Genomic DNA, 21,073 nt, shown 5'->3' on the forward strand with positions numbered 1-21,073 from the left:
GAAACGTGACCGTAGAGATGCTCGGGTGCAACAGACGTGTTTTCATGTAACCTCAGACCATACATGTTTGTCACGTTTAAAGCTTATCGTTATACAATGCCATGATGTTCAAAGGTTTAACACTGGCGGCACCATTCATGATTTGCACTAGTCTCTCTCTCTCTCTCTCTCTCTCTCTCTCTGCTTAATTTGTTTGACCGTAAAGTTTGTACGCAACGCGCAGCTGGAATCACCAGGGGGACAGCAGTGAAGGGACTCAGTGGAGAGATCCATTTGCCCAGCTTCAGCGTGAAAATAATATTGGTAGTAATATTCAAGTTAAAACACACACACACACACACACACACACACACGGCGACGGAAGCTCTCTGCACTACAAACAGCCTGGCTTCACCATATATTCCTGTATGATTGCTATGCCCCCTGTTGGACATTTAAAAGAAGTGTCTGAGGAGCTGTCCACGGTGCTGAAAGTGTGTGCGTGTGTGTGTGTGTGTGTGTGTGTGTGGACAGTACTTGAACCTTTTGCCCTCATTTCTCACAAATACCACTCACAACAAAAAAAATGGCCATGCTGACACATGATCTGCATGTAAATGAATACACACACTCACAAACAATGAAATGAAGTAAAGTGAAGTAACATCGCACTGAATTTTATATACTATACTGTTGTTGTGTTACCATTCATGATTATTGTTCATTAATCTCCCTGTATCATTCATTGATCCTGACATGGATGCTGATACATACAGACTATAATAAGGTAAATGCAGGACATAACACAAAGAACCTGAACCTATTAAAAGTATAAATTAGGACAGTGTTCAAAAGTTAAATGAATACAGCTTGATACATTTCTGTGAATATACTCAGTTAAAACTGAATTGCTAAGTTTTTTGTGTGTGTAATATGTTTTTAGGTTTTACTGATTTCTGAAAAAACAACAAATAATTGATACAATAATATTATTAGTTACACCACAAACGCTAAACCAAAACCTCACATATTAATAATGCAGTGGTTTAAAAAAGAAATAAAGAGTTATTCAATAATATTTTGAATGGCAGGAACTTAGCAACAACATAATTAACAAATAGCTTCCTTCTTTGTTACATACCATATTTTCATTATGTCTGAACAGATCGTGTTTTACAATATGAATGTCATATTTACTTTTTTTTATTATTATTATCTGTTTCTCTCCATTGCTGTGTGTGATTGTGCTGACATGGTGAGCCCACAGGGTGGAGTGAGAGAACCAGGTAGGCTACATTTAAATATTGTGCATTCATCTCAGGACCGACTGCGGCGTGGGGCTCAACGCTCCCGGGTGACGTCAGCGTCAAATCGAACACGCAGGCTGTTCCAAATACACCAGTGTGCTGCTAATAGTTTTTTTTTTCTTCTGCTTCTTCTTCTTAAAAACCTTTATCACCCTCCCGGAGAGCAGGGCATATCCTGGGACATTTGCAGTGTGCTAAAGACATCAGCATGGATTATCACAGGCCTACAGAAGGGATAGTACCTATTTCTTGGGATAAATTGTCTTTTCATTTAACTCAAAGACCAGAGAAAGCAGCATATAAATTAGCAGATCAATACAATCAGTATGTAGATGTGTAAGAAAACACCCTGTATGTGATTTCCAGAACAATAATCCACACAGCTAGACAGCCCTCAGTCACATAATATTGTGTGTGTGTGTGTGTGTGTGGGCATATCCTGGCTCACATTCTTCTTTTAGTACTCTGGTGTATGACGTTGCTGTAATTTTTTACTTTGACTCTTGTCTCTGATCACATAACAACACTGAGGAGACCTTTCAAACCCACCACAGATGCCATGGATATTAATTTCTAAAAAAGAAAACTCTGCCCTTGAATGCAGCAGTGATGTATTTTAATAAGCGACTCTGGCATTGACTCCATGCTGAAAAAGATTGCAATGATGAGTAACAGACTTGCAATAGGCCGCCTCCTCAGAATCGTACAAGGGCGCTTCACATTTTTCTCAACTCCTCTTCAAGTTACATCCACACACTTTCTCCATGAGGTCCCCTTACATATAACTCTACTCGAGTGTTTCCCCATAACTGTACAGGCCTGTCTGGCAAAAAAAAATAACAAAAAAAGGTAAAATAATTTTGTTGTCATTCCACCTCCCGTGGCCCGTCCACCGCCAGGCCAAAGCTGCCAGCCTCGGGAAAACACCAGTAATTGACTGACCTCTTGTTCCTTAGGTGTTAAAATGTTAAAACAGTTTGCCTACCTTTTTTCTTCAAGAAATAAAATCAGTAATAAAGAAATGAAGGGTTTGTGAATTTGATTTAGTAAGTCAACATTTTGTTGCTATTTTAAAGATAAGGTATTTCATGAAGAATGATAACTTTTCCTTCTCTTTTTTGCTACAGTAATTACTACATGTATCAAATTTATTGGCTGACATGAATTTCTAAGCCGTGGCCCTGCTCTGACTTAAAATAACTGCTGACAGAGAAACAGCACAGAAACCTTTTCATTTCTCAGTCCGCCGAGCTCTGACATGTACAAGAACAGCAGGAGGGAAGCCATGTCAGCCGGGGCATGACTGTGTACAGTGCATGCCTTCCACAGCCGTGTCACTCAAAGGCTTTTAGTGTATGTAGACTGTGCTGTAGATGCTTTTCTAGATTTCTTAAGGCATTTAAGCAGATTTCTTTAGAGTCAAGCAGCATTTTTAGACAAGTAAATACATAATGATGTATATGAGACCATGTAACACCGTCTATAATTATCAGAGATACAGTATAACTTCTATGGTGATCCTATACTGCAAGTGGCATCCCCCCTTTCCACTACAGCATTATGTAAGAGTGGGAGTCACATGGAAAGCTGAACTGTGTTGAGTATAGCATTAACATCCCCATGCTGCATTGTGCGTATGTGTGTGTGTGTGTGTGTGTGTGTGAGAAAGAGAAAGAGAGAGAGAAAGAACCAGAGTGTTTCCATGACAACATCTGCAGGGGGGTGGCAGATCCCTAACAAACAGTCCACCTGGCAGCAGCGTTCTGGTCACCGTATCTATGAGACGACTGCATCTGTCACGACTGATTGTGCACACAAAAGCAGGTGCCAACATGTGGCACATGCCAGTGTTCTCTTAGCAACACAGAGAACATAAAGAAGCTCTGTGACTCCTAAGAGCAACCGGTATTGTTCACCACTGGCTGCTCACAGAGACACAGAAATTGTGCTAAGTTTAATACACTGTGAGTTGAGCCAGATGTTCCATAATTAACATTTGCTCATCTTGTGGTTGAGAAAGACCCACACCACCTTTAATGGCTTACCTTCACATTGGAGATAAAACAGTGAAAAAGAGTCAGAGAAATTCATTGATGCTTGTTGTGAGTTTCTGCATGCAGTTTGAACGTACTGTGTGCCAGTGATTTTTAGATTTTTATTTTTTTAGATGTCTGTTGGATCCATAGCTCCTGCTCCACTATGAAGTAGTGAATTACACAGCTTTAACATGAATGATTTAACGTTACTTTAGTTGTTGTTAGTTGGAAAAGCTTTTTCAAATCATTCACGTTCATATTGGTTCTTTGTGTCCATGTTAGGCTGGACTGTACATATTTTTGTTACTATGTGAATTACAAGATAGTTTTGTCCGTCTTCATTGGAGAATTGGCAACTCTGCTAAATAGGAACAACAATATGACCTCCAAACGATACCATGTCTTTATGGAGCAGAAGTAAATGCATCATCAATGAGGACTAGCATGTTGCACGGCAGGAAATGTGTTTGGAGAGATTCAACCCCATCCTGACAGTGATGATAAAGCAGAAAAGATTTAGGCATCTGAGGTGAGTACCATTTACTTTCTAGCCTCTCTTTCCGAACAACTGATGTACAAATATGACTATGATGTAGAAATCAAGTGTTTCCAACCTATAATCTGTTTTGAGAGCCGCACATTCAAACTTCCCTCAAAAGGCCTTGTTTCCTTTAGCTACATTCAGTTAAGGCCAAACTGTGTTGGGATGTAAAACTGCAGACAGTAACATTTGACAGTAATTGTGTGCGTTGGCATTTGTAACTACTGTCACATGAAGAAAGTGGGGTATCTAAATTCCTCCAAACAGTGTGTAGACCAAATGTGGATTACTCTTACACAACAAGCCTCCAGTTTTCAGCCTTCTCTAACCTCCAGCACTCCGCAGCTTTGACACTGAAATAGTCTATCTAAAGTGCAAACACAACTGGGAATTTCCTGAGGCTCTGAGACTGCCTCAGCTCTACTGACGAGGAAAACACCCAAGGTGAGAGTTATAGTATTCACACCTACACAGAACCTGCTATATCAGATTTTCTCCTGGCTTGAATCTCATTTCACCTGTTTGTACTACAAAATATTTTTGTGTCAAACAGGACATAATTGGCTGAATTTTTTTATTTTTATTTGATTTTTTTGTAAAAGCAGAGGACTGTTAACAACAAAGTAATTCACTCTTGTTGAAATGTCAGGGAAAGATAAAAACCTCTTCCTCATTCCCCATAAGTTGCACAAGGTTTCATTCTTCCAAAATAATGTTATATCAAAAACTTGGGACAAATGAAGCTTATACATCTTTTTGGTAAATTTATAAAACTGTGCTTATATCTGATTCTGTTTTAAAAACCTCAGTCATTGTGGAAATGGGCGTTTGTGCACAAGTTTCATTTCCAATCCTACAGTTAGCTATAGATTTGGATGCAGAAACTCCCTTAAACATCTGTTTGCATATTGACCTGTTCAGTTTAACGTTTGTGTTCCATCCACATGTTCTCCGACAGCATCGGAGCAGCAGATTATAGCGTCCATACGTACTGATCACAAGTACCTCCAAACCCTCATCACAGTCATATATCAGTCATCATTGATAAACATCAGTGATCAGTTTGTAGAGCTCATATTGAAAGAGACTTCACGGTTCAGGATAAAATGAAAAGAATGTCAAGAGGGAAGCGATAGCTCTAAAGTAAATTTTAAAAATGATGAAATTCATCACTCAAATAAATTAAAATCAACTTTACAAATGCAACACTGAGTGACGTTACATAGCACTGTCTGCAAACATGATGACATACCCAGTGAAACTGGCAAACAACTTAAAAAACTATGTTTTACTTTGAGGTTACATCTGTCACCTGATATTTCATGTGTACCTCTTATAAATACCTGTCTATGTGTAAGAAAAGGCACGTGCATGTTTTTTGTGCTTGCACATTGTACACCGTGTGTTTCCTGTGGCAGAGCTTCAGCTCACCTCAGCTGCAGGTGAAACAGTGGCACTCAGAAGTTGCTCTACAGGCATTCGATATGCCTATACTTCTATCTCTTGCGAAGCCATTCAGCTGTGTAAATATAACATGCCAGAATGGAGTCATCACCAACAGCGATGACTTGGAGCAGTACATTATGCACAAAGTATGGTGTGCATGATACACCTTCAACACACTTAAAAAGTGACATTGATTAGTCCAGAAATGCTCTTGTTTTTCTGCTTTTTGGTAGCTGCAGACATGCTTAGAGACACTTGATGAATGGTTAAATTGAGCTCTTGGGGATAATTATCTGCACCACCCTCAAATGGGACGAGAACATCTACACCATAATCATGAAAGCCTAACAGATGATCTTCTTCCTGTGACAAGCGAAGAATGTCTCACAGCAACTACTGCTCTAATTCTATACAGCCATCACCTCACTTCCTGTATCAGTGGGTGCCTCCTCCCACACTAAAGACAGCAGCAGTGTGCTGTCCACAGTACTGAGATGATCCTCTGCCAGCTGTCCTCCATCTGAGACTCATACATGTATGATGGGAAAGAAAAGTGGATGCTACGGACTGTCGACTCCATCTCCAGCCTGCACCAAAATCTGTCTATTGTAAACCAGAACCACCCACGAGCCAAAAGGCTTTCTCTCAGACCAAGCAGCCACAATGTGACTCTCTATCATGTCTAATCTCAGAACATGCTACCGCAATAGCTGCTTCTGCTGCGCATGCCGTAATGTACTGTGTATACACCGCATAGCACTTTTTTGAATTTAGCAAACAGTACATGTTGTACAATAGAATAAACAAAAATGAAATACAGCTTTACTGTCTGTGATAAACACAGCGACATTAACATAAAACGTACTGCAGCTGAACACATTTCTTTCCTCACTAATTAAAAACATATCTAAGAAAAAAATAGGGCAGTGTGACTAGAGAATGGGACAGATTGCACCATAGCCATATCCCTTAAGATACGCATCACAAATGTTTTTTTGTGAGCTAAAATGCTCCCACCAGGCAAACGTCAGGAACATGTAGCGATGACAAACCTTGCTGTGTTTCCTGTAGCAGCAAGGTTCCTTCTGCCATCCACTGAAATATTCTGATGGCTGCAGATGTTGGTCAGACTACAGTTTCTTAAATCTTAAATATTTTGCGCCACAGCACAGTCTATAATTAGACATGAAATTTACACTGTTGGATTGTGTAGGTTTTCTAGCATGACCACAGTGCTCGTGCAGCACTGCATTACTAATCATCACATCATATTTATAGGTGCTACCCCTCCCCCCAACTTTAGGCTTTAATGTACAACAGTGATGTTTCTTTATTTAGGGCAACACTTACAGCATGTAACTGTTATAAAGTTCCAGATTATAGCACTGATTGTCTCAGAGTTAACCATCTCAATGAGTTTTATCCACATTATTCCTCTCCAGTAATGTTGCATTAAAATTGCTGCACTGACACACAATCGCCGCATGTGCTTTCTCAAATTTAGAAATGTCCCCACGCTTTTAGCAGAGTAAAAGATTTTTCTTTTTTTTTTGGAGACGCCTCTGATGAAATTCAACAAAGAGGCTCGGACCACCACTGACGGGTTTGGATCGGCTTGTAGCGAGCGCAGCAGGCTACCAGGCTGGTCATTTGCAGCACCACTTCTAGCCAAGATGATAAACACACAAACCACCAGGTGCCAGCAGGTAGAGCTGACTGGCAGTATTTATGCTGTTGCCTAAACTCAGTAAACACTTCTGTAACACAGCACTGTTGTTATAAAGCCAACAATATGCTGTTCTATATTTATTGTTGTTGTGACAGTTAAACCTGGCAAATGAAAATGGTAACAGTAACTGGTCAGAGGTCATAAAGGGTTGTTTATTGCTGGGCATAATGACGTTTAAAATTTACATGCTTACTGGCATATGCAGGCTCTTTAGGACAGGTTAACACTCATTTCTCTTACATGAAAAGTAGTCAAGTATTAATGGACCACTAAAACACACTGAAACTATTATTCAAGTACCACTAGTAAGCTGCCTGGCTAGCACTAACTTCAAAGCAGTAATTAAAAGCTTACTTTAATTACCCAGTGTGCTGACTAACAAGTAAGCAGTGTTTGGTTGAATATAAGCTATTGCAACAGTTGCAGGAAAGGGGATGAGAAGCACAAAATTAAAAGACATTACCTCGCATAACTAGCTGGAATTGTTTGGTTTTTTTTAAATGTTTCTCCTATAAATTAACCCACCTTGGCCCTACATGTATGTATATACTGTGTGTTGTCAGTACCATGATTGTATTTAAGCCATTGTCAAGCAAAATGACCACTTTAGAAACATGACTCGTAACAATACAGACAATCTGTCGTGTTGGCTGATCAGGTTCTGCTGTAAGAGACTTTATAGGACCCTGCTTTCCTGTCACCATCCCTTTTAGCTAATTGGTGCTAGGTAGACTGCTCAGCCAATCACATGGCCTATCAAAATCATTATAAAGCTGTCCATGGCAATAAAATTGTGAGCTGTTGAACCATCACTGACAGTCATCTTCAGACAAGAAAAGAAGATAATAAATACAGCACAAAATAAGTGTATTTTATAATACAGTATATAGAGTCACATCATGAGTGACTAAAAGAAAGGATTTATCATCCTGTTGCTACTAAGTGTTCCCAAGTAGTAATGTTCATGATATGAAGCTAATATTTCCAACTCTGACAAGTCCAATAAGAATATTAGAGGATCATTACTGCTGTAGTAGTTGTCTTAGTGGGACACTAACAGTTTTTTTGGTGTGTGTTGAGCATGTTGGATTTGAGGTCACTGAGGTTAAACTGCTGATACTGAGATACAAAATCAGCATTTACATCCACATCAGATCAAATATATAGGGACTGTAGCCCTTTTTCTACATGGTTCTCCAATTTTAGGAGACCAGATGTAATTGGACAGATTCATCTGAACCCATCATATACGATTGAAATTCCTTCACTGTCTACGGCAGGTTGAAGTTTATGACCCACAGACCTCAACTGGCTCTTGGCATCTTCGCTGCTGCTGCTCAGACATTCCTGGATCGTAGCCATTGTCACTTCAAACTTGTATTCTTTTTTGGGGTTTTTTTTTCAGTCTGGTCCACAGCATTCTCAGTTGAACTTGAGGTCAGGTGACGAAGGCACTCAGTCAAAAGCATGATGCTTTTTTTGCCTCACAGAACCTCCTTTGCCATTGTGGCTTTGTGTTAAGGATCAGTGTCCTGCTGATGAAGCGTCATTCTGCTGCCTTCAGTTGGATCTGACCATTTTCTACATGCCATGACATCATCCCCACTACGTTTGACAAATGAGGTTGTATGCCTTGTATTATGAGCTGTTTCTATTTTTCACACTCTCATCAACTGAGCCATCACTCTGGCACAGGTCGATCTTTGTCTCATCTGTCCATAACACTTTGATCCAGAACTCTGCAGGTTTCCGAGAGTACTTGATGCAAACTGTAACCTGGCCTTTCTGAGGTTTTCCTTTTGTGGTGAAACTGTTGAGGTTACGCTGGTGTAGTCTTATCTTGATGGTGTTCTGCCCACATCTTGGAGTGTCATCTTGAGCTGATGGACAACTGCAAAGGGTTTTTTTTTCAAACTTTCAGTTGTTCTTTTGTCATTCCCTTATCCAGCAGCTTGTTCAAAATGTCTGAAATGAAAAGTACATTATTGCTTCATAGAGGTGACCCGTGGACCAGCTTCAGAGCACTACTAGATGTCTATGAGTGGATCACATAATATGCAGTCCTTCCTGTGGTGTCACACTATGCCACTGATATTCTACTGACCTACAGGTGGCTGTAATGTACCAACAAAGTCCATGCTCGTAAAGATGGACGTAAACAATGCAGGGTTTGAAATACCTAAAAACTGAGCTTTGCAGATGTTTTATGACGAAGGGAGTGGACTTGAACTGTGTTAGACTTCAAGGATGCACACGATGTGTTTTGATGAGAATCCCTGAATATAAATTTTTGTTAAATGTTTGGGCTACAATACTGATTTGTTCTGGTTTTTCAGCCTCATGTTGGCCTACTTTTCTGGCACCGACTAAAACCTTTGGTGTTGATGTTGGGAGACAACAACAGATCTGAAATGTCACAACTATACTGCAGCTCTTTTTCATCTCGAGTCCTCTGAAATTGTGGGCCGTTTGCTACATGCTTCATCTGACATGGATGCAAATACGTTTTAAATCACAGACGAGACTCAGGACACTTAACTTCTCGTTGTTTCGTTTCAAAATCCAACATGCTGGTGCACAGAGGCAAAACAACAAAAACATGTCAGTGTGTCATAAATTACTGACTGCACCATATATTCAAACAATGTAGTCAATAAAAATAATGATTCTCCTCCATCAAAGCCACTTACAGTATAATTCTGTTGTACAATGAACTGCGATTCGACACCACTGAAACTGGCAGCTTATATCTGTGTTCACATTTGCATTTGCAACTCTTAACATAGATGTGAGTGCAGTCTCGGTCACACACACACACACACACACACATACACACACAACCGTGGTTTCTGGCTGTGGAACTGCATAAAGTGGCATCTTGGTGCCATAACTCTGAAACAGTCCAGTACAAGCTCATCATGTCTACTCATCTAATTAAGGCTGGAGGAGATCTAGACTGCTCTCGACTGCTCACAAACACTCCCCAATGTGTGTGCGTGTGTGTGTATACAGACTCTCTTTAACATAATGGAACTGGATGGGAGATTAAAACCCATTTTCTCACCTTCCACCCTTTTCTACCACCTTAAACCCGATGTTGATCCAAATCCTCTAACTCTGAAAATGACCTTTTCCAATATGACGACTGTCATTTTTCCGTCAGCTGGAGGATTTTCCTCATTTTAGAACACTGGGCTCGTGTCCCAGTGTCCTCACAAGGATAGAGGCACCAAAATATGAACTGTATCCCAATATATGTGGACAAAATCTGTCCAAGCATAAAATCAAATCATTGCATACGTGAATCTAGAAAGCTTTTCATCAACAAGTCTGCTAGAGTTTTACTCCCTCTGCGTGTCCAAACATGCTCGCAGGCACATACACACCCACATGTGCCAGGCCGCGTTCATACGTAATACCCAAAGTGCATTAATAAACCCACCCAGAGCATATGTATGAGGAAAGCAAAAAATTCCTCACACACGTTGTCTGATTCATCTATGACAGTGGAGGACATTGCAATCATGTTCAAAGCAATATACACAGATGTAGATGCAGACCTCCCCTAAGCCTGCCAGGACGACTAGCAGACTTTGAGCTAACATGCAAAACAGAGGCAGCAACAGAGAGATGGAAGGAGAAGAACGACACGAACAGAGAGGTGAATTTACCTACCACACACGGGCAGAGAGAAGGGAGCTTAGTGCGGCCCTTCATGAGCGAGAGACAGAGGAAAAACAGCTTCCCAGACACCCGCAGTAGAGGAGGGGAGGGATGAGGAGAAAGAGAGAGAGAGAGAGAGATGGGAGGCTGGGGAAGGATAAGGGGAAATAAAAAAGAGGGAGGGGGAGAGAGGGAAGGGGAAGAGGGGGTGTCGGAGCAGACGAGGAGAGAGAGTTTTCCTGGAAGCCAGAGTTGTTGGTGTTGGATATATCTTGATGTTAAAGGCAAGGGTCTGAACAGAAAGGGCTGGCAGCCTGCTCCAGCCGTGACTCATAAAATATGTTTGTCACTGGTGGTGAGTGAGGGAGGGAGGGAGGGGAGCGAAGGAGACGTAGACACCGAGAGTAAATCTCGAAAATTATTTTATTTTATTTTACTGGTTTTGTGGAATGAACACCACACTGTGCTTCCATCTACGCCGGTCTTTTCTCCCTCTCTGACACACCATCTCACACACACACACACGCACGCACACACACACACACACACATATACATTAAGAATGTAGATATCAAGTAAAGGTTAAATATTATGAATATTATGATTTAAAATGAGGAACATTTTGACGCAAATCTCTCTGTTTTTATATAATTACATATTTATCCCTTTCTGGCAAGTGTTTTAATTGTTGCCTGTATGTTCATTTATGAGATGCAAATTCACATCATTGCCATCATATTTGTCTTTACGCTGACCTACATATTCTTTCATTTGAAGACTGCAAATATAAAATATCAGCTGTGCTTATCAAGGATTATCAAGGATAATGACCCTGTTGATGTGCAGATTCCTCAAATTATTGTGCCCGCACTGTCAGTAATTTACAATAATTTGCTGGTTTTAGCTTCGCAAATGTGAGATTTAGCTTATTTTCTCAGTTTTACATTCTGAATTGAATGCCTTGGATGGAAAAGAAACAGGTAATGTAATGGATCTGGCTCTGTTTTTCACTATTATATTATTAAATGTTGAAGAGATAATCAGAAAAATATGTTTTGCTATGAATTCCTAGCACTGCAGATGACCAACTATCTGACGATTGTCACTGGACCACAGAAAAGAGAAAAAATATTGACTTGAAACAAAACAGTAACATTTTGCATGCAGTCAGTGTTTGTTAATGGCCACTGGGAAACCTAATTTCTGTCTAACAATGGAAAAGATTTCGGATCTGTTTAGCACTGCTACACAAGTACTTTCATTTTAAGATTTTCATATTTACATCCGATAAGGCAATTCTTTAAGAAATTCACTGTTAAAAAATAAGTTTAAAGTATTGCAGCCATGTGGAAGTTGGGCTCTCATTGTTTTTGCATCTGCAGAAACTTTATGTCAAAATCTGAAATTAGTCAGTGTCAGTTAGTTAGTTAATTAGTTAGCTTAAAGTTGTTGTGTAAATTATTGCCATCTTGACTGTTGACATGACTTTATAGTAAGTAAAAGTTATTTAGTCTCAGCATCATTGGGACAGTGGGCTACCTTTGGGTGTCGATTCAACATTTTCTAAAGGCCTTAAATTAGTCACACTAGTCTCTTTATAAAGTTCATATTTCTTGTCATTACCCTTTTTTTAATATCAAAATGTTACAGATAGTTGCCAGTATTTTTGGCTGGATACTCAGAGGTCTTTCCACATTAAAAGAATTCCTTTGGTACATATAGTATCCTAATACAACCTACTGTAATGGACATAATGCAGACATATTAAATTAAAGCAACAGGTGGTAAAATATGTGTTCATGTATTAAAACGGTTCACAATACTGTTGCAGAAATGTCAGTTGTCTACAAGATGATACCCAACACACCCCTGTGTTTAGATTAGATGTTAGATGGCAACTCTTTATCCAAACGAGTTAACCACGAATCAAATCACCCCTCTGTGGCATGTGCTCCTGCAGCGAAACAAAATAGTTCCTGACTGGGCCGTGAAAGTCGATTTCTCCATAAAAATTTCATGCCAAATGTGAATAACTAACATGAAATGCAAAAGTTATAAAACAAATTTGACAGCAGTAAGCGCCGCCACAACAGTGCAGAATATGTTCTTTTAACGAATGTGAGATGCCAAAAGTGATGGCAGCCTAGAGGTAATACAAATATCAGTATTCTGGGCAACAGGATGAATTTTAGTAAAACTTCTACAACAGTACAAAACACTTGATCAGTCTTGTCAATAAAAATATGTCATTCAGTCACACCACTTTCTTAATCAATGTTGTCAGTACCTTGACACTAAATATAATCCTCGTCCACTCTGATCCGTACAGTAGCTTGACTGGCATGGTAATGGCTGTGTTTATTGCTGCTCTTGCCTTTCAGGCCCTGTTTCTTTCTCTTGCATGGCTGTATTAAGCTGGAATCAGAGTTGAGTGAGGGAATAAACAGAGTAAATGCACCATGACCCCACTGGGCCGTTTTACAGTGGACTGCTGTTGGGTGATGGATGGGTTATGACACCTGCGGAGGTTAGGCCCCAAGCCCTCTGGACCCCAGCGACACACTGCGCTGTGGCTTCTACATCAGCTTCACTGCCTGTGACCAAAGACAACTGGAGCACGTCGTGACATTTCCATCTGGAATGAAGCCTGCGTTGTTAGAACAGTGTCAAACGCTGCGCAACCCGCGTATCCAGCTGCATAAGACCAAACATTCATTTTCTATTCTCCGCATTCATGAGCATTCTCTGCTGCCGCCTACACAGAGGTCATCCTCCTACCTGCATACTGTGGGCTTCACATTATCAACACCCTTCAATGGCAGGGCTCTCTCTCTCTCTCTCTCTCTCTCTCTCTCTCTCTGTCTCTCTCTACCTCTCTCTTTCCCTCTCCCTCTCTCTCCTTCTCTCTCTCTCTCTCTCTCTCTCTCTCTCTCTCTCTCTCTCTCTCCCTGTCCTCCCTCTCTTCCTCCTTTCATCTCTATTCTCTCCATGATGATGATACCCCTGCCATGTTGTCATGGCAACAATCGGGCCCTGATTGCTTGGTTGCTAGGCAACTGACATCACCTATAAGAGGAGCATGAAGATACGGAGCCAGAGACAAACAAATCACACAAAATATGTGCGCTCGTACATGACTGCGTTGAGTGTGTGTGTGTGTTCACTGTGTCATTAGCTCATGTCGTGTTTCTTGTTCAAATGTTTTTTTTCAGTGCCTAAGCCATACATGTCGTCCTCAAGGTGTATCATTAGAGATAGAAAGCATATAATTCAGATATGACTGGTACTCTTGGCAGTCTACTGCTCTTAGCCAAACAGGAGCTTAGAAACCTCTGAATCCATGACCTGAATTTCAGATGAGAGCGTTTCAAGGACCCGTGACAAGGGACTGTTCATGAAAAACTGATTCAGAGTCCAGCACTCTCTTATCAATTACGAAAAACAACACAAGGCCTTGGCCTCATAGCACAAACCATGTATGTACTCTCTGGCTCACGTTACACACTTGTGTATGGACACAAGCAGCTCAAATCTGACAATATCCCTCAGCCAGATTGTCAGGGACTCCTGTGCTGTAGTTTATCAACGTGCCACAAGGTGTCATTGTGTGCTATACTGAAAAATATGATGACAGCACTGTAAGAAAATATGATCTCATTTGCAAGGCTAATGCAAGTGCTGTTCACATCAATCAGCACTACCATCCATGTCATTCTTGTTTCTGTCGTTTTTCTCGTACCTTCCTCTTTTTGACACTCCTGTTCATCCCAGTCCCACTTAACACATGCAGTTCACGTTGACAAACACACTCCAATTACATAAGATATGCTAGTTATCTGCTAAAATACCTTTAGTGTGATTTTATTACAGAGGCCCTGGTGGGAAGTTGACCCTCCTTGACCTCCTTAGTGAGACCCACAGGCCCTCTTCTATTGAATTTATTATACATCATCATTACCATTGATTTAGCTGATTTCTTAGGCTTATTCACAGTCACAGTTTGTTGTGTTTCTTTTGCAGTGAGTGCATACGACAGTGTGACAGTGTTAGGGCAGAGTGGCACAGCCACAGTCACCCTCCTGGTCCTCCATAGCAGACTTGTGTTTCACCATTAGCCTTCTCGCTCAATGTGAGACGACAAAACCCAAACAACCCGTGATGGATCTAATCTGTCACCTGTCATATGGACAATTTCAGGGCGCACAATGATGCTGACAGCCAAAACAGTGAAATTAAACAGCAGAGCCTGTAAACAGACCGGTGGGCAGGAAGTGGGCTGTTTTTTAGTACAGTCAAGAGGAAAATGAAAAATTTGATGGCATGACCTTAATGTTAAATCAACAAAATGCTAGGGCTAATCTGTGGATCATTTTCATGATTTACTGATTAATCATTCAGTCTCCAAAATGTCAAAAACTTGTCAAAAAATGTATATCACAGTTTCCCAGAGCCCAAGTGACATGTTCATGTTGCTTTTTTTTGTCAGTCCAAAAAAATGAGGACTCTTCATTTACTATCATAAAAGACAAAGAAAAACAGCAACTTCTCATCTTTAAGAAGCTGGGAACAGAAACTGTTTGACATTTTTCATGAAAAGTGACGGAAACAATCAATAGATGTATGAACACAGTCGGCAGCTTCTCTTTCGATTGACTAATTGATTGATTGACCAATTGCTACAGTTGTGATGATCGATCAGTCGTGCCAAAGATAAGGGTTTTTGAGCCCTGCACAAAGTCAGCCTACTTGTCGAAAAGTAGCAGAAGAAGAAATTAGCCTTTTCATTTCATAGACATAATGATACATAAAAACACTAAAAGCAATAAATATGGTGACTTTGTCTGTGGCTTTTAAACATTCAAGGTGAGATTAGAAAGAAGTCAAAATGCATTGCTCCTCCTCTCTATTCGTGAAACTATAGAGCTGATGGAAGCAAAAGAAGGGGAGAAAAGTGTGGAGGACAGATTGTGTTGTGTGTCTTTGACAAAGACAAGCTCTCAGCAGCCTCCTTGCTGGCTAAAGCTCCTGGTGGGGGTGGTGGGTATTATAAAGTAGTTGAGAAACTAGAGGTTAGCATTGCATTGACAACATATTATCACAATGAGGCACTGATGAGCTTGGATGAAACATGGCGACTGAGGAACATATATGTTGAAAAGAAAGCTAACATGCAGTGATTTCATGTTTTGAGTCGAGTCCACTTTGGTAAAAGTCAAAATTATCCAGTGCTCTGTCTCTGCAACACCATTTACAATAATTACAGCTGCTTGAATTTAGCACCGACGGTACAGCAAACCTCTCCCTCCTGTTTAATTAATCCTAACAAGTTTTCTAAGACATGAACTCGCACTTGAGCAAAGGCTGCAGTTACAATTCACAGTGCAGAAGCCACTTGTGCTGGAGCAGGATGCTCTGCAGTTGGTGTGAATTCTGTCTGATCACGTAGGTGTGTGTGGCTTTCTTTCGGGAAAGCGGCTGAATGTGTGGGTGAGTGCTGCAATATGCACTTAAAGACGAAATAAAACCACGGCTGACCGCGGACATTTGTACCATTTGCTCATATGCGCTGGGCATTTAAGCCGAAGTGATGATGGAGGATCAAAAAGGAGAGAAAAAAAACATCTATCAGTATAGAGTTACATCCCTGCTATTCCCTTGATTCTGCTGTGTTGTTTTTTTATTGGACAATAGAAAGCCTCTCTGCTGTGCAGCCATGGATTCAGACTTGCACTGGGGCAAGCCCTGCTTCTTCACCCACTGTGCCCTGGGAGCAACTTGGCAGGATCAGTGTCTCTGTGGCTGCATACAAAGGCCTCATGGATGCTCATGCCCTTGAGCGGAGATCATATTAGCTCTCTGCTGGATCACTAATCCTAACCCACAGCACACTGTACTGTATGTCATACACTCATGCAGACACACATCACACAGTATGGTGAATGGACACTTGTTAAGATGAGCAGAAATGCGGATGAGCTGAATGAATACTGGGGAGGCTCTGTTTGATTTGTGAACGGAGGGTTCAGCTTAACTCCATTTTGGAGACTCTTAGGACTAGAGCAGGATGCAGCAGCCAAAAGCTTCTCATCCTTGTATCCTCACAAGCACAAATATTCACATGTATTGAACCATAAGAGCAGCTCAGAGCACCAAATAATTACGAATGCGAGTGCACAAATCCATTCCCAGCAAGATGATGTTCATGTTGGTGCATGAAGCCACAAATGAAGCCAATAATGTGCACACAGAGCTGCTGACTTTGACTACATCTTGTCAAATGTATAATTTATTTGAAGAAGCACTAACTAGGGAAGCCTCGAAAGTGCTGAAGAGGAGGACAGAAGGTAAGCTAGCAAGGATAGAGCTGGAAAAGGGGAGAGTAAGCAGAAGGGGGAAAGGAGGTAGAAGGAGATAAAGAAAAGGGGAGGCTGGGAGAGAGGACTGAGTGAGGGATTACCGAGGAGAAGGAGGCAGAGAGGACAAAAAATGTGGAATTGGAAATGTGAGAGCAGAGAAGTGGAAAAAGGGTGACAACAGGGAGAGGGGTGGTAATCAAAGGAGTGTAAGACAAGCAAAGCAGGAAGAAGCCAGTGAATGCTCGCAGAAATAAACCGCATATCCTCATTTCTGCACCGGAAACACATATATGATCCTTTATTGCAATAGTTTTCTATCGGATAAGTCATTTTTCGGCTGAAATCCCTCTTGCTGTGTGCACCATCTTTGTTCTTGCCTCTCAAACACCAAACCATCCTTCTCTGACTCAGTGCCACACAGGAGGGAGAGTCAAAGGTATTGTCAGCCTTGCGACCAAATATAAAACCTGTGATGTCTCCTCAAGCTGATAGGGCCTAATATTCTAAATGTTATGTAATGATACTTCTGTATGATGCATTGCTATTGTATGTTGCAATTCATTATTTATATATATATATATATATATTTCTGAGATTTAAGTGTGGGAAGAAGCAGGAAATTACATAAGATGTTGAAACACTCAGGAGAAAGGAATACATGAATCTGTTACTCAGTAGCAGCTGAAAGTTTGTGCGTTCCTGGGTCATTTCTATTAGAAATCAGTTTAAATTATAATCTGCTCGAGGTGGCATCAGAGCAGCTTCCACTGTATGCCAGTTTTCTTGGGGCTAGTTTCTCCTAAAAGCTCATTATCAAATGATTGATGCCATTAGGGCATGCAGACAGAACATAACATACCAAGCAATGGGGAGAGACCTGAGGGGTTTTTTTGTTTGTTTGGGTTTTTTTTTTAGGCTTTTGGGACAGAAGGCAATCTTACTACAAACTGTATCCAAGCCAAAGGTCTTGTCAGATGTAGACAGGTGTATAAAGATGATAGACTCAAATAATAATAATAATAATAGTCTTCTCCTTTGCGCAAAGGGAATTGCTGTAAGTGCTGCCTCAGTTTCTTTCAGAAGAGGTCAGTTTATTAAATCTCACTGGAAATTCACGGTGTTGGTGAACTTCCCACCAAAATACGCACCACTTGTGGCTCACTGGGGATGCAGTTTGAGTTTTAAAGGTGGCTGTGAGAAGCTTATTGTATATTATTGCTCGGGTTATTCTTCAGACTGAAAGCAGCATTGAGCACAGTGGTGTTTAATTTGGTGTCATCAGATATTTGTCACTGACTGGCTCACTGTGGCTTCACCCACACAGAAAAACTTTGTGCACAGAGCTGCACGGGGGAAGCAACATTGTTCACATAACCTGTGCTACAGTATGTGGGTGTCAGGGAGCCGCTCGCCCGTCATCTGCTACATGATGGCGAGCCACACTCCTCACCTGCAATGCAGCCAGCGTGCATGAAAGTTTAATAAGACATTTAAAGGAATACACCAAGGTTTTTGGTTTGGTTTTTTTTTCGCAAATCAGGTTAATATGGTTAATATCCAGTTTTTATGCACGAAGCAAAGGTTTAGAGTTACATGTAGGCACTGGAATGAAACATCTCATTGGTTGATTGAAGGTCTGTTTTGCCGTCCAGTCGGTATATTCCTTTATGCACTAACTTTCCCTTTTATAAACTGACCATCTGTCCCACAATCTCTTGGCAATAGTCATGTTTTCTTTGCCAGCTTTACAGTAAGTCTTTTCTCACTTTGATAGTGATGCAGGATTCTGGCAAGTTTGGTGAAAGATCCACTGTTACCAACTGTGGGCTTTTTACTTAGTCCTTTTATTTTTTTCTCCTAGCACACTCTATGAGTCATAAATCAGAAGAGGGACTGATGTTGCAGGCTTGCAGAGACAGATACCTTGACATTTTCATTTAGGAGAATTTGTCACACCTGAATCGTGTTAGGAAACAACAGGCTTTATAGAACCAACAGACAATTATCAGCTTGGAAGTTAGGTCATTGGAGGATGATGTGAAATCAGAATTTTTATTTTATCTATATCATATAAACAAAAATATACTATTAAATATGTCTTAATATTAATACTACTTAATATTTACTAATACATGTAAGCCACTGAAGTATAAAATTCGGTCTCCCTGCCCATCTGATGGCACCTACCAGCTATCTATGTTTAACTGACCAATAATCTCTGTTGCCAAGGAAACTGAGAGTTTTTATAAGCAAATGAATGTAATGTGCCACAGTTAAGCACAAATTTACGTAATATGTCTGAAAGGACCAGCTGCTCTTGCTTGTGCTTTAAACACACTGAGCTCAAGTGAAATTTTCGAATGATCCCCACCTTCACACGGCTGTACAACTTAGTGTGTGTGTGTGTGTGTGTATGTGTGTGTATTTCTACTTCCCACTTTTTTGTCATCTCTTCCTTCCTGCCAGAAACTGCATTCAGGTGCAGCTGTTACAGTATATTGCTCACCTGTAAGCATTGCCCACCAGGATTTTTGAGGCTCTAGAACAGATTGTAGCCGTCTGAACAAACAGAGTCTGACCCCAGAGTCCGTCTGGAGTCCGACCACATTAAAGCTCTTTCTTTTCTCATTTTATCAGCCAGTTTCATGACTGAGGCTGCCTCCGTGGAGCGTTGGGCTGAGTGCTGACGCCGAGCACATGTTGTGTGATATAACGCATCGCTCATGTGTGCGTGTGAGGCACATGTGTGCAAATACACAGTGGACAGCTCTAACTTGTGCCTATGGTTGAGTTTAAGATGAAGCAGCTGAAAATATGAGGAGATTAGTATGCAGGATGTCCTCCCATGGTCTCTCCCTGACATATTCTGCAGCTCCGGCGTGACACAAAGCCCCACACAAGCAACCCGAGCACGGGCTCTCTCCAGCTTTTACAACATCCACGCAGGTCAGCCGGCTCCTGTTTATACGATCGCAAAGCATGACAGAGTAGGAGATGCAGAGAGAGTGGGAGAGAGGGTCATTCAGAGAGGGAAATATCAAAAGAGTATTCTGTCCACACACCACTCAGGTAGCCCGGCTCACCATGGGGATTTTCATGAAATCTACAAACCTCCAAACAGACAGCAAAGACAAAAAAAGAAATGATATGTATACTTTTAGAATTAAAAATGAGAGCTTCTTTCTTCTCTGTGTCCAGCTACAGTTGTGGCACCTCTCGCTCTTTCCCTTTCTCTTATACACACACACACACACACACACTCACACACACACATAGAGCTAAAGTAAGGAACAACAGATAGGCTTACCTTTGTAGTCACAATGCAGAGGCAGTCCATGGTACTTAAAACAAAATATTGGGGTGTATCTCAACCCCCTCAACCCCCCACGACAGAGGGCTGAGACCCCACACCCCTCTCCCCAGCCTGCCCCACTCCTGCGCTCTCACTCTCGTCCTGCCTTTCCCCCCTTTTCTCTCCTTCCGTGAATCTGTTCTTTGACTAACTGAACCAGCGAGGGAAAGAGAGGATGGAGGGAGGGGGAAACATGAAAAGGGAGGGGGAGGGCCACAGGGAAATAGAGAGAGTGAGCAAAGAAAGAGAGAGGAGAGGAGAAGAGAGGGTGGTCTCACAATTTAAAATGAGAGAGAAAGAACGGAGAAAAGGGAAGGTGAGCGTATATCCTTTTTCGCAAGAGAGAAATGGCGGAAAAGAAAGAGAAAAGATGGGGTGAATATGAAAATAGATGGAGGAAGTGGGAGGATGGAGATGGAAAGCAGAGGTGGTGTGGATTAAAAAAAGGGGGGGGGTTCACACTGGAAAGAAAGGGAAAAAGAGAAACAGAGAATAAGACAGCGAGACAGCAGAGGATGGAGAGGAAGAACTGAGGGAGGGGACAGTGAAGGAGAGAGAAAAGGAGAGGGAGAGTGGGTGAGTGCGTGAATGCGTGTGTGTGTGTGTGTGTGTGTGTGTGTGTGTGAAGACAGAAGGAATTAGACCGAAAGAAAATGTGTTGAGG

At 41.2% G+C, this 21,073-nt stretch overlaps 1 protein-coding gene across 2 annotated transcripts in view; it reads right to left on the reverse strand.

Moving 5' to 3' along the window:
• Positions 1 to 20,488, reverse strand: part of LOC124070958 (disks large homolog 4) — a 59,780-nt gene extending 39,292 nt beyond the window's left edge. The window contains exon 1 of one of the 2 annotated variants that reach the window (XM_046411333.1): positions 20,365 to 20,488. In XM_046411333.1, coding sequence (XP_046267289.1) covers positions 20,365 to 20,394 — 30 coding nt within the window. In that variant the 5' untranslated portion in view covers positions 20,395 to 20,488. Of the gene's footprint in view, positions 1 to 10,713; positions 10,828 to 20,364 lie in introns of those variants that run through there. The other variant, XM_046411332.1, reaches the window with a different exon arrangement.
• Between the last annotated feature and the right edge of the window lie 585 nt (positions 20,489 to 21,073).

The sequence above is a fragment of the Scatophagus argus genome, chromosome 14 (assembly GCF_020382885.2).
Source record: "Scatophagus argus isolate fScaArg1 chromosome 14, fScaArg1.pri, whole genome shotgun sequence".
Lineage (NCBI taxonomy): Eukaryota > Metazoa > Chordata > Actinopteri > Scatophagidae > Scatophagus > Scatophagus argus.